Source organism: Equus przewalskii, chromosome 16 (assembly GCF_037783145.1).
Source record: "Equus przewalskii isolate Varuska chromosome 16, EquPr2, whole genome shotgun sequence".
Lineage (NCBI taxonomy): Eukaryota > Metazoa > Chordata > Mammalia > Perissodactyla > Equidae > Equus > Equus przewalskii.
In genome coordinates, this window is record NC_091846.1 from 69,451,073 (window position 1) to 69,468,540 (window position 17,468).

The 17,468-nt window shown below is 38.5% G+C and overlaps 1 protein-coding gene across 8 annotated transcripts in view; it reads left to right on the forward strand.

Annotated features, from left to right (window-relative positions):
* PCCA (propionyl-CoA carboxylase subunit alpha) overlaps window positions 1-17,468 on the forward strand; it is a 416,711-nt gene that overhangs the window by 343,798 nt on the left and 55,445 nt on the right. For all 8 annotated transcript variants that reach the window (XR_011528233.1, XM_070579174.1, XM_070579175.1 and 5 more), the window contains one exon: window positions 214-267. Coding sequence is in view for 7 of the 8 variants with exons in the window: in XM_070579174.1 (XP_070435275.1) it covers window positions 214-267 (54 nt within the window). In the remaining variant the exon portion in view is untranslated. The remainder of the gene's footprint in view (window positions 1-213; window positions 268-17,468) is intronic.

Consider the following 17,468-nt stretch of genomic DNA (forward strand, 5'->3'; position numbering starts at 1 on the left):
TTTGTGACTAACTTCTGTTGTAGCATGTATTAGTGCTTCATTTTTTATGGTCAAATAATATTCCATTGTATAAAAATACTGTATTTTTGTTTATCCGTTTATCACTTGATGGACATTTGGGTTATTTGGCTATTAAGAATAATGCTGCTATGAACATTCATATACATGTTTTTGTGTGATTGCAAATTCATTTTACACTTCTTTTTTTTCCAGTGTCTTTCTCGAGAAGCAGGTGGAACCATGAGCATTCAGTTTCTTGGTACGGTGGTAAGTATGAAAGAATTATTACTTTGTATATTCTCTTAATTTACTGAGAAAAAAAGTGTTCAACTAGTTTTAGCCCATGTGTTTGAACCTGGCTTCATCGTGGTTCTAGTTTGCTGTTAAATGAGATGTCTTGGTATAACGAAATGGGTTCTTTAATGTATTAGTGAAGTTTCCATGATAGAATAACTTTTGCTATTTCTTTTTAGAGAGAAAATAGTTTTTAAAATTATTTGCAGTTTGTTGAGTACTTTAAGTGCTTTTTTCTACTGGAGGTTTTCTCCCTGTTTTTATAATAAAAATAAGAACGTATTATATAAAGATGCTTTTGAAAATAGTGGCCTCAATGGGTGTTTTTTGCTCAACTTTTCCTTCTAGTTTTCTCTATTAGGTCCTTTCAAGTCCACATTTCTAATGAAATTGAATTATAATTTTGTGTCTTGATTTTTTTCTCTTAAAAGCCTATTAATCGTTTCCCATATTGCTATAAAATATTTATAAGCATCATTTTAATGGAGCTATATTTAACATTCTGATGAGTAGAGGTGACATATTTTACTTATCCATAAGTTCCAACTATTGGATTTTTAAGTTACCCCTAACTTTTTGCCATTACTAATGGTGTTCTAATGAACAATGCCATGTGTTTTGCTTTTTTGATGTTTTGAATTATTCTCACACTTATATATTTTCAAAAATTTGTAAGTTATATTTCCTTCTAAATAGAGTCAAAACCATGAATAACTTCATGGCTTAGTTACATGTTGCCAATTTGTTCCTATCTCTTTAGAACACCATTCATCATATATTATAATACCACTTTGTACTCTCACTAATATTAGTTATCATTTTCAAAATTATTTAACTCTATCTGGTGAAAAGAAATTTATGGTTATTATTTTTGCTTAGAAGTTTATAATTATCATATTATTAGTAGTCTGTTATAATTTTCAAAATAATTTAACTGTTTCAAAGATACTTTATTGTTATAATTAATACCTACCTGTTTATTGCTATTGTGTTTGAATATTTCTCCATGTATTCATTTGCTAAGCATCATTTATAATTTGTAAAATGCCTGTTCATGTCCTTTGGGTACCTTGTTTAGATTGCGTATTTCACATTGGATATTTCTGTTAGCTCTGTGAGTTTATTGAGAATATCACAGAGGCTTGTGGCTTGGATCAAAAGAGTAGTGATTTTGCAGCTATTGAGAGAGGAAGGATACTACTAATAATGTGCATTTATGAGGTGTAATGGAGTTTACGTATTAATAAGTACATGTATAGTATATATATATATGGGCACTTGCCCAGTATAATGTAAATATTAAGTGTTGTACCTTTGACTTGCAGTTATTCTTATTTTTCTGATTAAAAAAGTATACATGCTTATTTTTTTAATTTAAAAACTTAAATGTTATTTAAATGTATGTTGTAAGAAATTGCATTAGTCGGGGTTCTCCAAAGAAATGGAATCAACAGGGGTGTGCGTGTATGTGTGTGTGTGTATTATTTATGTAAATACAGAGAGAGAGAGAGGGATTGATTGATTTTAAGTAATTGGTTCACATCATTGTGGAGGCAAGTCCAAAATCTGCAGGGTAGGCCAGGGAAGAACTGCAGTTCAAGTTCAAAGACAGTAGTGTGCTTGCAAGATTCCTTCTTGCTTGAGAGATCAATCCTTTGTCTTCAGTTGGTTGAATGAGGTCCACCCACATTATGGCGGGTAATCTGCTTTGCTCGAAGTCTACTAGTTTAAATGTTAATGTCATCTAAAAAATGCCTTCATAGAAACATCTAGAATAATGTTTGGCCAAATATCTGGATACTGTGGCCTAGCCAATTTGACACATAAAATTAACCATTATAGTTATATGTAGCCATCCCATCCCCGAGAGGTATTTAAGTTATTAACAATAGGTATATCCTTCCAGAAATACAATTATGCGTCTTTTCATGCAACAATAAATTGTGGACATCTTTCCAAATCATCTGTGTCATTCTTTTTAATGGCTACCTATAATTATATCATGTGGTGGTATTTCTGTACCTCAGTGCTCATGCTAGAAAGGGCACTTACACTGTCTCTGCTACTTAATGACTCTCCTTGGGTTCTAATAGATTTCTCAACCTTCATATATTGAAAACTGAGCTCTTGATAGCCACAACCTGCAAAAAACCAAGCAAATGAAGTTTCTCCTGTAATTTTTCCTATCTCAAACAATGGCAACTTGAGCTAAAACCTTGTATTTTCCTTGATTCCTCTCTTTCTTCTACCACTCCCACTGCCCACATCCTGACCAAAGCCTTTGTCATCTTTTGCCTGAATTACTACAGCAGCCAAAGCCTTCCCATGTCCTCCCTAGCTCCCTCGTCTATTAATAATAATACAGCAGTGAAAGTGGTCCTTTTAAAAGATATATCAAGTTAGTTGGCCTTGTTACCCTTCTTCAAACATGTCAGGCACACACCTCAGGGTCTTTCCATTTGGCTTTCCTCGGCTAGGACTGTCTGCCTGTAGATATCTGCATAGGAGGTTCCTTCACTTCCAAGACTTCACACAGTAGCCGTCTCCTTAGGGAAGGCTTCCTAGTCACACCGTTTACAATTTTGACCACCGTGTCCAATGTTTTATTTCCCCTTTCCCCCACTTTATGCTTTTTCTATGACATACCATATATTTTACTTTTTAAAATTTATTTATTGTCTGTCTTTCCCACTTGAATGAAATAAGTTCCACGAGCATAGGGCTTTTTGTCTGTTTTGTTCACCACTCTTTGCCCAGCACTCAGAACAGGGCCCTAGTGTATAGTAGGCAGTCAGTGAAGACTTGTCGAATGAATGAATGAAATCCACAAGTGTTGGACCTAAGTATTGGATTTGAAAAAGAAATGTGAAGAAAGCAAATATAGAAACAAATGGAGAAAAAGAAAAGTAGACTGTTTGGGACCTTGGAGATGAACTAATCTGTCTTCCTCAGGTAAGGAAACTATGCATCAGGAAAGAGAATTCGTTTTACCCAAGGTTTCACCTCTAGTTTGGTGGGGAGAGCTGAGAAGAGTGCTCAGATTTCTCAGGTCTCAGCCCAGTGCTCATCCCATCAGTAAATGCCCATTAACTTTATTCCCTTTCATCCACTTGAGGCACCCAAAACACGCTGGAAAAAAATACCTCAACAACCAACAAAAAGTCACCTGAAAAAAAGGACAAGAGGAAAGGAGAATTTTATGTAGCTGACACTTCCCTCTTCCTCTAGTAAATAAATGATTGATTACTCGCTAACAAATCCCAAAGTGGCTCCGTATCCCCTTTATTTATATAGTTTATACAGAAAATTTATACAGTCAATTTCTAGAGCAATTTCTAATTACCATAAAATTCTACAACTCAGCAGTTTGGATGGCCGATGTAGTTTGTTATGATGTGTTTTTCTATGTGTATTATTAGCAATAATAGATCAGTATGGAAGAGGGAAAGAAAGTTTTGAGATAGTGGGACTGTTACCACAGATATGGATTGATTTCTAGCTGGCATGTGCTGTATCAATCCAGATTGTCTAAAGCAGACGTGGTTTCCAAAACTTGCAGGTCAGGAAGAGCAATGGCATGTCATCTGGCACAGATGGGACTTCCATACACATTTGTCTTTGTGAGAATCCTTGTAGAATTTTCTATACAAGTTGTTTTTTGTTTTTTCTTTTTGATATTGAGAACATGACCTTCAATGTTTGAAGAAGAGTTTAATTTTAGACTTTGAGAAGTAGTTTTGTTGTATCAGTAAGGTTCAAAAATGTTACTGTTTCAACTTAAAGAAGGTCCAGACTTAAAAGTAATTAATTTCATTCATTTTTTACTCACTCTGAACTTTCAAAAAATATGTTTATTTTCATTTTCAATAAAATAAATTTCATTACATTTTAAAAAGTTGGTTTTGTTAGATATTATATTATGTAAATATTAAATATTCTATAAATGTTAAAGATAGACTTTACATCTTTGTAAAATATGTATAAAATAACATTTACAAAATATTTGTAAGTTAGTAAGAGTAGTGATACAACAAAGACTCGTATATTCCCTGTAGAGTTTTTAAAAATAATAGTATTATCATTGTTTTGGAAGTTCACTCTGTGGTCCTCCCCAATCCTGTCACCCTTTCTCCCCCTTCATGGAGAGCTTCTTCCTGATTTTTGTCACTCTTTGCCTTTCTTTATAATTTTTCCACGTATTTGCTTCCTAAATATTATACGTCTTAGTTTTGCATGTTTTAAACTTGAAGTACATAGAATTGTATTCTGTAATCATCTGTGACTTGGTTATTTTGCTCTGTGTTGTTTGTGAGACCCACCTCTACTGCTCATGGATACTTGAGTGGTTTCCAGCGTTTTGCTGTGACTCTCAACACTGCTGTAAGCATTTATGTACATGGGTACCTGTATCCTGGTTGCACATGTGCCATAATTTCTTTAGGGTTAGGATTTGAGTTAGTTTATGTGCATTGAATATGCAGTGAATGAGTTATTTTGTTTCATATCTTCGCTAATACCTGATATTATCAGAATTCTTAATTTTCGCCAGTGTGAATAGTGACCTCATTATGGTTTTAATTAGCTTATCTTATTAATGAGGTAGAACACCGTTTCCAGTGTTTATTGGCCATTTCCATTTGTTGACTATTGAGTCTCCTCCTCTGTGAAGTACCTCTCTTCAAGCCTTTTGCCCATCTTTCTATGGATTGAGACTGCATAAGTATATTTTAGTCTATTTATGTCATTTAGATTTTTAATAATAAGGCAAGAAGGGTTAGGTTGGGACCATATGATTAGTTCCAACAAGGGCCTATGGATGGAACTGATTGTCAAGAACTGCAGAGGGTATGAGATTTTACCCTATTTGAGACTACACATTAGTCCACTGAAGAGACTCTAGGGTCGGAGATGAAGGACGGTTTATTACAGCAATAACAGTAGCCAGAATATCATTATTTTTGTACCAATTCCATGAGCCCCAGTTCCCGTAGGGCATGTGAAAAGGGTAAGATGACAGCTGCATATGCAATGGATTGTCTGGTGGGAGAGGGACCTAAGCTTAGTGAACCCGAGTCTTTTATAAGGGGCAGTAAGCATGCCTGCACTTTGCTCTGGACGGAAACACTGTATCTTCCAAGGCTGTTTGCTATATAAACATCCTGAGAAAAATAGTCTAGAACAAAGGACAGTCAGTGCCTTGCTCACAAGAAATGAAGGAATATGAGGGACCTGTGGAGAGTTGTCTCCTTATAGTGATATATGTCACCTCTGGTCAGAGATAGCCAAGAGCAGGTTTGAGCTCTCCAGGCCCTACTGTGTCCACCCTGGAAGCTCTGTGTTTGGTTGTTGAGCCCCTATCAGTGTGGGTCCCTGGGTGAATAGTGGAGCTGAGCACTGCCACCTCTAACCTTCAGTGGACTGAGATTTTAGTGTATAACATAGCTTATCCTAATACACATCCTTGGAACGTAAAGGACTATCTTCTGTTCATAGAACCACTTATCTACTTATATAGATTCAGATTCATATATAAGTTACAGATTTGAGATTCAGAAGATCTATTTTAAAGCCTTTGGCTCATCAACTTTCAATCTAAGCATAAGATCTCTCCTTTTTGTTTTGCTGTTATTTAGAAATTGTCAGGTAGTGTTTTTGTATAATGAAAGGCATAATCTTCCAAATTAGTACAATGGGGCGTTGAAAGATGAAATTTGTACCTCTGTGACCCAGAGGAATATTTGAATTGGGTATACATATAAATTCAGAACATCCCCATTTTAACCTTTAGTATCTATCAATTTCATTATTGTTCCTAAAATGTAGTATATAGGACTCTCTTCATTTCCTAGGGCTGCTGCAACAAATTATGGCAAATTAACAAGCAACGTGGCTCAAAACAACAGAAATCTGTACTCTCGTAGTTTGGGAGGTCTTAAATTGAGGTGTGGGCAGAGTTGGTTTCTTCTCGTGACTCTCACAGAGAATCTGTTTCTGCCTGTCTCCTAGCTTCTGGTGGCTGCAGGCATTCCTTGGCTTGTAGCTGCATCACGCCAGTCTCTGCTTCCATCCTCACGTGGGTTTCTTCCTTGTCTGTGTATGTTCATTCACATAAATGCAAGGATACCAGTCATTGGATTTAGGACCCACCCTTATAAAGTAAGACCTCATCTTAACTAATTACATCTGCAAAGACTCTATTTCTAAATAAGGTCACAATTTGAAGTTCCAGGTGGATGTGAATTTTTGGATGACAATATTCAACACAGTACACACTCTGTATGGGCATGAAAGCATATTTGACATGTTTTAAAAATTAAAAAATTCCTCAGGCAGTTTATCTGCAAATATATTTTATAAGTAGAGCATTATTCCTTAGGTCTGTACTTTATTAATACCTGACTTGAGCACTGCCATTTGTTTTTCCAAGTATTTTTGACCCTGTTATCACCACCCATATGAGTGGTGTCATGTATCCCCTACTCAAACACGCTGAAACACTGATGAAAGTTATGCCTAATTTTCGGAAGACAAAAGTAAGCATAGAGAAGTGAAATGACTGTTCTGTGCCAATAACTAGTCTGTGCTAAAAACCAGGATGCAAAACCAGGTCTCTCTGACTTTCAAATCAAGCTGTTAACCATCAAAGTGCCTTAAAAACAAATTGCTTTACTGCATAATCGAGGGAGCCCTTTGCAGTTACTACTCAGTTCAGCTCTCTTCGTCAGCTTGGGCTGCTATGACAAAATACCACAGACTGGGTGGCTTAAACAAGAGACATTTGTTTCTCACAGTTCTGGAAGCTGAGAAGTTCAAAATCAAGGTGCCAGCAGATTTGATTCCTGGTGAGGGCCCTCCTCCTGGCTTGTGGGCAGCCACCTTATAGCTATATCCTCACATGGCAGAGAGCGAGTGCTCTGGTCTCTCTTCCTCTTAGTAAGGATACTAATTCTATCATGAGGGCCCCACTCATAACCTCATCAAACCGAATTACCTCCCAAAGGCTCCACCTCAAAATATCATCATATCGGTGGGTAGGGCTTCACATATGAATTTTGAGGGGACACAAACATTTAGTTCTTAATATACACTTAGTTGGTAAGCTGCATATCCCAGAATTTTTCCAGGGTATCTGTGCCTTTTCAAATTGTAGGTTGTCTGGGTTTTGTTTGTTTTGTTTGCATGTTTTTGGTGAAACTGAGTTTGTGTATATCAGATAATATAAGCTCACAAAGAAACAAAAGAGGGCTAGTGTTTTACTTAACCTGAATTCCTTTCTTGGAAGCTGCTTCACAATAAGGATGAATATTTTGTAATTTAAGAATGTAGAAGTTACCATTTTATTCCACATTTTTGTATTGCAATCATTGTTTGTATTTAATTTATAAAGTACCATTATTTTTAAGGTACTATAATATTAAGGCAAACATATCTCAGTAAGACTGATTTTTTTTTCTTGTAAAAACAATGCATATTGCCCAAAAGAGAAAATAAGCCTTGACTATATTGAACAGCTTCTTCATAGCTGTGTTGTTGGCATTTACCCAAAGACTCTTGAGGAACTATCAAATTATATGTCTTTGAAGCTTAGCCAGAGATCTTAATGAAACCATATCATGCTAAAGTTCTTAAAGCTAATTTAAATCTCAAATTATACATTTTAAATTAAGTTTTTATTGATAATAAATATACTTTATTTCTTATTAGCCTTGAAAGCTTGAGTGATAATATCAGTAGAATAAACATGTTTTACAAAGATTTACCATTAAGAATGCTATTAATGTGACCCTTGATACACTGGCGCAATTAGATTTCAAAGTAAGCATTTATGAAGTAACAGCGATTAATGACAACCATCGAAAACAATTTTGAACTCCATCAGTTTAACTCAGGAGGGTAAACTTAATATGATAATTCATCTAGTTGAATTGTATCAGCTTAGCAGGAAAGTATGTAAATATGTGACCCTTACCTAGCTTCTAAATGGATGCTGTGCTGATAGATTTATCAGTTCCATTAAAGAACTTTGGGGAACTTTGGAATTTCAGCAATTGTTCCCTTGGAGGCTGAAAACCCAACCTGGTCTCATACTGGGACCATTCTGGTCTGCATATTTCCATAATTTGCCTTTGCTACTAATATGACAGCAAGACACAAATAACTGTTTCTAATAATATCAGATGGAGTTGTGGAGGACAGCATTTTAATGTAGTAAAAGACCTCCCCGTGGGGTTGTTATTGCTGCTATAGAACAGCAGCTACACAGTCGCAACTGTAGTCTCTTAATTGATTCGTTTAATTAGCACGAGCTGAAGCTTGGGCTGTATCTGTCATCTGATATCATAGGACCCACAATCTGCATCATTCATATTTAGAGATGTATAAACATCATCAAAAAGTTCTACTCCTTCTGAAAACTCACTTATGGACATTGAATTTTAATAGAGTATGCCTCCATTTGTTTGAAATCCAAATAATTGGAAAATGAAAAGAACTAGGTTTGTTATTGTTTTTCTTTATCAGTACTCTTTTGAGAAGTAAATGATATCGTGCATTTTTGGTTATTATTATCTTCCAAAAATAAACTTCCAGAGAACTTCTTCAGTCTTCTCTACCTTATAAATAGATAAGCAGTCCCTCTGTTTACAGGTCTGACTCATCTCTAGTCTCCATTTGCCTTTTTCTCCCTTCTGTATCCCGACCCTTTCTCTATATCAGTGGGGTCTCAGGAGTGACATGATGGCATATTGGCATTTCTTGTGCGCTAGTCCATGTCGCAGCCTACCTTTGCAGCCACCCTGAGTCTTGCCGGTTTAGGCTTCACACTTGTGTTCATCCCTTGGCAGGGCATCTTGCTCAATTGCTACTTGAGACTTGCACACCTAACCCAAGCTTCACTGGTCCCGATTCCCTTGGATGGGGATAAGAGGGGTCATGGGCAATGTCTGGCATAGAACCCCAGCGCCTTCCTCTGATGGCCACTTCCACCCCATACACGCAGGGCTCCGTCCCCACTGGTGGGGGTCAAGCTCTGCCTATTGCTGCCTTTTTCCTATCCAGCCATAGAAAGCAGATGATGGCCATAGAACAGACATATTTTGTGAAAGATTTTAGATACATTTTACAATGCTAAGAAAAAATAAATCTGTAGCATTCCATCTTGGCTTTTCCTCAAATACGCAAAATTTCAGCCAAAATGTGGGTAAAATAAGGTTTTACGAAATGGACTGTGAAATGCAATCCTAATGTTGAACATCATTTTGTGGTAACATGTGATCTGTATACCATGTGACCAACCTAAGAACAAATTTTTGGAATATAACTAAGTTTACTTTCTGTTTCTCGTCTTTTGAAATTGGCTTGCTGTATATAATTTGAAAGTGCAATTATTAATATCCTATTGTGTGAAGCATTTTGAACAAAACTTTTAAGAAATCGCGGACTGCCTGTTCCACTGCATGCTATGAAGTGTGCTAGATGAATGTGTCTGGGTCTCTGCCCTTAAGTAAACCCTGGCTGCAGGTAAACACAGACCAGCCGGTACCATGAGTACGTGGAAAGTGCCAAGATGGTTATGCACAGGCTGATGTGGTGGCAGAGAAAATTGTAGATCTTTTAGCTTTACTTTTTTCTTTTTCTGATGCAAAAGCTGTATATATCGGTAGATAAAGTATAGCCATAGGGCGTCGCTCTCGGATTAAGAGTCTGTCCCTGTCTTATTAGACGTTGTGTTTGTTAGTGCGCACGAAGCCTAGCACTTAATGGTAGTCCTACTAGTCAGTCATCACCTGTTACGTGGTAGACATTGAGTTCCGCTGATTCAGTGGAAGAAGGTCTCCCTGCCAGCAGTGAGCCCCCTGTCAACTAAGGATATAGCAATATTAGTGTGGTGAGAGTGATAATAGAGGTTTGTATGCAGTGGAGGTGTTCTGGGGCTTGGGAAGAGGCACTGGAGGAATTGTGAAAAGCTCTCCAGTGAATATGGACAGCTCATGCTAAGACTTGAAGGATGAATAGAGATCGCAAGCAGGAAGACATTTCAGATGGAGGGGAACAGCATCTGCAAAGGCCCTGAGACAGCATGTTCAGGAACTGCACTCTGTGATGATGGCACAGAAAGCAAATGGAATAAAATGAATGAAGGTACGAAGGCATGAGGGTGCCCAGGTGTTTAAGGAAGGAGCAGGTTGGCTGCTGAGGGTGGTAGATACGTGCCCAAGATCTGAATGGGAGGTGAAACTAGAATTGCAGGAACTAGATGTTGCAAGACCATGCTAAGGAGATTGGGCTTTATTCTCTAGACTTTGAAGGATTTTGAAAGAGGAGAATCTGAGGTATGTTTTGATTTGATTTTAAAGAGAACTTGTGGGAGCAGGCAAATGAAAAAGAGGGAACATTGGAGAGCCTCCTCTTGAGGACTCAGTGTCCAGTTACATGTTCTATGCAGACTTGAAATGAGCCTGAGGTTCCTAGATCTGATAACTGATGCAGATAACTGAGGGAGAAAATCAAGAAGAGAAGAGTTACACCGGAGAAAAGGTGGAAAAGATAATGAGTTGGGTTTTTGATTGTTTTAAGTTTGAAATGCCAGAGAGACATCTATGATGTGAGGAAAATTTCTAGTCTGGAGATCAGGAAAATGATTACGGGTGAGGATGTAAGTTGGTGCTTCGTGGACATGTAGAAGTGAGATCTGAAGGCCAGAAGTAGGTGACATTGCCCAAGGGGACAGTGAAGAAGGAGAGGACAGGCCCAGAAGGGACCCCTGGAAAATAGCCACATCTAGTAGGGAGGCTCCTAGCCTCTCTAATATCATCATTTAAAAATTACGTTATCTATTGTCCAAATCATTTATATTATAGGTGGCTATTGGAACCAATTTAGTGTAACGTCAATCATGATTTCACAGTATCCTAGGGTGTCTCTAATTATTTCGGAGTATCTCAAAATCCTGCTACCATCTGCCAGAGATCCTCAAAATAAAATTAATTTTAATGAATAACATAATGCCTTATATTTGTATGATGCTTTAGGGTTTTAGAATGCTTATTCAATTTGATTCAATTCCTAAGATAAACAAGCCATACAGCACCTTAGAGTTAGTTGTAAAAATTAGACACATGACACTCTTTGAAATGTTGTCAATTTAAAATATTTGAAATTATTGAGTTATATGTTTGCAAGAAATTTCATAAACCATTACTAGAATGCTAGGGAATATTGGGGCGGGCGGTGGAAGAGGAAGAAATGCTAAATAAAGCTTGATTCCTCCCTCCCCCACGTTTGAATCTCAAATCTCTCACTTGCTAGCTTTGTGAACTTGAACAAGTTACTTAACCTTTCTGTTCCTCAATTTTCTTATCAGGAAAAGATCTACTTTTATGGAAGTGGTGTGGATTGAATAAGAAAATGTTTGTAAAATGCCTGAAAACAGGAGGCACTTGGCATAAAGGAACTCAACTATTACTATTGCCCCTGAAAATATTTAATACCTCTGTTTGCTTCATTTTGCCTCACACTTTTTTCTCCTTTTTCTTGCTTTCTTGGAGACATGCTAAAATCCGAAATTGTAATCTCCACTGAAATCACACTTGGTGTGCAGTCTACAGAGAAATTTGGAAGGAAAATATTTCTCTTTTATTTGGAGAGTCTAATTTTTGTCCATCCACGGTTATAACCTCCTGAGGTAGTTAACATATTATTTATCACTGAGTGCTAAATGTAACACATGTATTTAAACCTGTACCTTGTGGTAGCAAGATACTTAAGAACATCTGCTTCCTTGAAGAGTAATGAAGTTCCCCAGGAACAGCCTTGACCAGGGAAGACTCAGTGCCTTGTGTTTGAAAGGCAAAACACTTCTGATGTAGGACAGTGGTTCTGATTTTATGATGGCGTTTATGGACCTTCTTTCCTGCAGCAGCCTCACGTTGAGGGTTATTCTTTGCAGTGGGCCATTTAAGGCTACTGTGGTGTGGTACTATAGATTGCTCATCTTGCGTGCCTGTAAATTATTTGACTGTTGCTATTTAACTCATGATGCGAACGATGTGGAAATGGCATCTTTTCTCATAGAAGCAAGGTCTGACAGTGGTTCTCAAACCTGAGTTTGTGTAAGAATCACCTGGAAACTTGCTAAAAGTGCAAATCCCCGGGCTCCATTCCCAGCGAAGCTGATTTCCCAGGTTTGAGGTGAGACGTAGGGATCTACATTTGTAGAAATAGTTTAAAATATACCAGGAGTAGGATTTGGAATATATTTTGACACTTGATATGTGATTAGTATCTAGTTTAGGAAAAGGTTACCAAGAAACACATTATATTAATGGTGTTAGGAGTCAAGCCTAGGAACAATGTTCTGAATATTTCTTATTATGACTGGATGGGACAAGCATTTGATTATTTGAACTAATTGGTAGATTAGTGTATATGTTCATAATACGTAACTTTTTTTAATCAGGGAAGGACATGATAAGACCGAAAGTATAATTACATTTATAGTATCATCAACTGTATCTTTTAGGTTTACTTATCAACTGCATAGTGGTTTAGATTTAGTCTGATTGATTTCAAATCCTACACCCACAGGACAGTGATAATTTTTATTTTTGGCCTAGAATGGGGTTTCTCAACCTTGCAGTATTGACATTTTGAACTGGATAATTCTCTGTTGTAGGAAACTATTCTGTGCTTTATAGAATGTTTAGCAGCATCCCTGGCCTCTACTCACTAGATGCTAGAGCACCTCCTCAGATATAACAACCAGAATTGTCAACAAACATTGCCAAATGGCTCTGGAGGTGAGGAGGGGGCAAAATCGCCTTGAAATTGCCTTGAAAACAACTGGCCTAGACTACATATAATAGTTGGGGTTTCAGAGTCTTCTTTCCTATTTCGGTAATAAGTCTAATGTTCTAGAGATAAAGTCTCTAGAACAGATGTGATACTTCCCGGTGTATTATACACATCCTGACCTACTCAAATGCCTTTTGCAGAGAAGATAACAACAACCTTTAGGTAGCCTCATGCTTGATTTGCTTTAGGAATGTGTTTAACTGTTGGCTTTGTGGGAGTGTGTAAGGGTTACTCTTTCCTAGTCTTCCTCATATTGGATCATAAACCAGATGTGCCACAGATAGCCATTCGTGAAAGTTAGAAGTTCTAGTTTGTGTAATTGCACTCTGTTCATGTGGATCCTTTTTACCACTGGAATAGCTGTACTGTTATTGTTACCAGAGACCCTCACGTCTTGAGTCAACAGAGAGAGTGTATAGTTAATGCCTTATCCCAGAAGCTGCTGCTCTTCATCTGGTCCTCAATTTTGTAAAAGTCCTGTGATCTTCCTGGTGAGATGTATCAAATAGAGTATGTTACAAGCACCACCTCACAATGGCATTTGCAAAGAAGTATTTTCCTGTTCTTTTCCAGCTAGCGTAACTCTTTAATATTTTGTAGCACTTTCCCTCTGTGTGTGGGAAGTATGTGGCAGGATGCCTGGCAAGGCATGTGGGAGTCAAATAGTAGTGTCTCAGGTGCATATTTCTGAGAGGTAGCTTTCCCAAGCCGGCATATGTTTTGTATGGTGTAAATTCCCAAGATTGTGGGGGACAGCTAAGGTAATTACTAAGGTATCGGTGCTAATTACCCTAGGTAATTACCAAACATCAGGGGCACGTGAAACTGCCAAGTGCCCTTGTTTGAAATACCTGCCTAATTTAAGGGGAGGGAAATAATTAGTGTGTTAAGTCCTAACCATCACCCTTAGAGTGTACCATGTCCTAGAGTGAGCACCACTCCTGTCCTGTCTCAGCTGCTCAGTAAACTGGTCTTTAAAAGGGTGGCCAAGGACACAATGCTCCCTGAGTGCCTGCAATGCACCCGACGCTTTTCATTTGTCACCTCATTTAGTCCTCACAACGATTTGAGATCATCAGCAGAACCCCCATTTTACAGATGAGGTAACGCCTCTGTTGTAAATTTACAGAAATAAGCGATTTGTCAGAGGGGCAGCTATAGGATTTAAACCCAGGTGTCAACCTTGGCTTCCTTCACACTGGCGTCTAGGTGGCTGGGATTTAGGTCTTCCAGTGGCCCTTTGCACTTATTATTCCTGACTACCGGGTGGAGAGCAGCTTGTGGGCTTAGGGCCCAGCCACTAACGGGCTGGAATACTCCAGGTTCAGTCTCCCCTGCTTCCCCATGTGAGTTACTTTCATATTTGGTGGGGGGGAGGGGGTGTTCTTTTCTTCAGAAGGTAACATTTATCCAAGTAATTGTTCTAGATATTAAAAACAGATTAAAATTGCAATTTGATATATTTGATTTAGAGCCTTTCCTATCAATTAGAGTGTAAGAAAAGCTAGCTAATATTTAAGGGGATTAGTTTATGGAATACATGTTAAAGTGTGCTGTGAAAGATTGTCATTTAAGTATTTAACCTCTCTCTACTCTCCACTACTTTATTCAACCAAGCTGTGAGCCCCCTTGAAGGATTTTAGGAATAATCCAGGTGGTTTTTGAAGTATGGGTGCCTAGCAATATTTTGTAGTATTCCAAGTCTAGACCGGTGGTTCTCAACTGAGGTGATTTTGCTCCCCAGGGGACATTTGGCAATGTCTGGAGACATTTTGGCTGTTAAAACTGGTGGGCTCCTACTGGAATCTAGTAGGTAGCTTTCCTTAAATTTATTTATTTATTTTTTTAAAGATTTTATTTTTCCTTTTTCTCCCCAAAGCCCTCTGGTACCTAGTTGTATATTTTTAGTTCTGGGTCCTTCTAGTTGTGGCATGTGGGATGCCGTCTCAGCGTGGCTTGATGAGTGGTGCCATGTCCGTGCCCAGGATCTGAACCGGCGAAACCCTGGGCCACTGAAGCAGAGCGCGCGAACTTAATCACTCGGCCATGGGGCCGGCCCCTCCTTAAATTTATTGTAAGCATCACCAGGGATGCTTCTGAACATCCGGCAGTAAACAAGACAGCCTCTACAAAAGAATGATCTGACCTAAAATATCAATAGTGCTGAAGTCGAGAGTCCTTGTCTAGACAGTAATTATGGAAAGGCCAAACATCTGTGACCATCTCCCCAACCTTCACAGAGCTCTCTGACCCTGTGCAAACTTACTCTTACGTGTTCCCTGGATAAAAGTCCACACCTATTCCAGCCTATTCATTTTAAGTTATCTCATGCAACCTTAATTTGTAAATTCAAAGAACTGCAGGCATCTACATCCTATTAGAGAAAGAACTGGGCTCCATGTACATATATGTCATATATTTTGTTTTACTATTTTGTCCTAAGATTAATGATTCTCGTGTGTGCATTTGTGTCTTCACAAAATTTTGACCAACATATCATTCCTATAAATGAAGTCTTCTCTTAATAAGCATCTGCAGTTATGATCTGACGGACTTTGATATTGTTTTTTATATTCTCGATTGTAGACAGATTTCTTTTCAAAAAGAACAAACTTCTTGCAGTTCGAGCTTGCTCATCAGTAGAATTTCCTTGTTGGATCATCTCTGTTAATGCCACAGCTACTTAAAGTAACATATCAATTAGATATTGTTGTATCAATTTATCAGTTTGTTGAAAAGAAACCTACATAAATACATGCTGTGTGCTCCATGTGTGCACCCAGCACGCCTGAGCCTTTGATAAGGCCTGTATCTTCCAAACGGCAGCTCTTGTGGTTTGAGAGTGGGGTTGTGAGGAGCTAAGAGTGGTGCCTAAGCACCAGCTTTGTGGCCTCACCCCCTCAGTGACCCTCACTGTTCGGTCTGCATTCTGGCCCTCAGTGGTTCTGCAGATCTTGTCTTCACTTGGCAGTGTGTTCCGAAATGTACCTGCAGGAGTTTAATTTATGGAGGTGACCGAGTGCCAACACAGAGAGGTTAATGCCATTGAAAGAAATTATTATGTCCATTTCCCAAGAGAAGAGGCAGCCCTGTGCCACGCAGGTCCAGTGCAAAAGCACCAGGGTTGGTCAGGAGGCAGAAGGGAGTGAGGAGAAAGCATTGGCAGGAGCCTTTATTGGGGTTTCCACAGGAAAGGCAATGATGTAGGGCAGGGTAAGCAATTTCTGATTGACTAGTTTGAATAATGTCAGTGAGCTTCGGGCTACAAGGGTGATCTCTAGCTGTCTGGTACCTGGCCCGGTGATCATTTAGTGGCTTGGTGTGTGAGTTAGCTAAAGGGGTGGTTAGCTTGCATAAGAAAGGCAGGCTGCTGGGTAAGTTGTTCACTATCTTTTGGAGTTAGCTAGCCTTGGGAGGGGCAGTCTCTCTCCAGGTCTGTAAGGCCCCCAAGATGTCAAAACATTATAAGGTATAGAAAATAAAAAAAACCCATGATTAATACACAGAGAACCTGGAAATAATCAGATCCAAGGGAACTGACGTACAGTAACTAAACTCACAAAGACTGATGTCTAAACCAAAATGTGCATTTACTAATTTGAGGTCAGGAATATTTCTTCCAGTCATCACATCTTTGTCTGCCCTCCAGAACATTGACTGAATGGTGGTATCAGAATAATTAGGAAGCTGAGTAGTCAGAATAATTTGAGAACTAATCTAGTTTATGTACTATGCTTATGCTGAAACCTGGCGAATTGCTTCTAACCTTCAACAAGAGCACCCTCCAGTGTCTGCCTCTTTGTCTTCCCTTTTCTATGCCTTAGCACTACTGTTCATCATCTTCCCGCAGAAAGGACTTGTGCAGTTGATTAGGTTGTAGCTAGCTATAGTCACAAACCTGAACTGTAGAGAACCCATAGTCCTGCTTCCCTTGGGCTGACATGCAGATCACTTTGCTTGGAATTTTGAGTGTCCCCAAACTCTTTGGTCATGCACTTTCACAGATGGTTAGTTATAGCTCTTTTATGTGGAATTTTATAAGCATAGCTCTCAGAAGTTCCTAAGAATTTTCCATTTCTTAGGTAACACACTCTGTAGGACTTATACTCAAACAGGAAAAAGATTTCAGTAAAGAGCCCTGAAGATCTCATGTCCAGCCCCAGTAATGCTGTACACTGGTCGTGTGACCTTCCTAGGCTCCTGTTTCCTTTGTTGTAAAATGAAAGGTCGGGGTCAGTGACCTCCAAGGTCTTCGCCAGCACCGTCCTGCTCTGAGAATGATTACATTTGCTGAAATATGCAGCTGGCTTCAAAACAGCGCA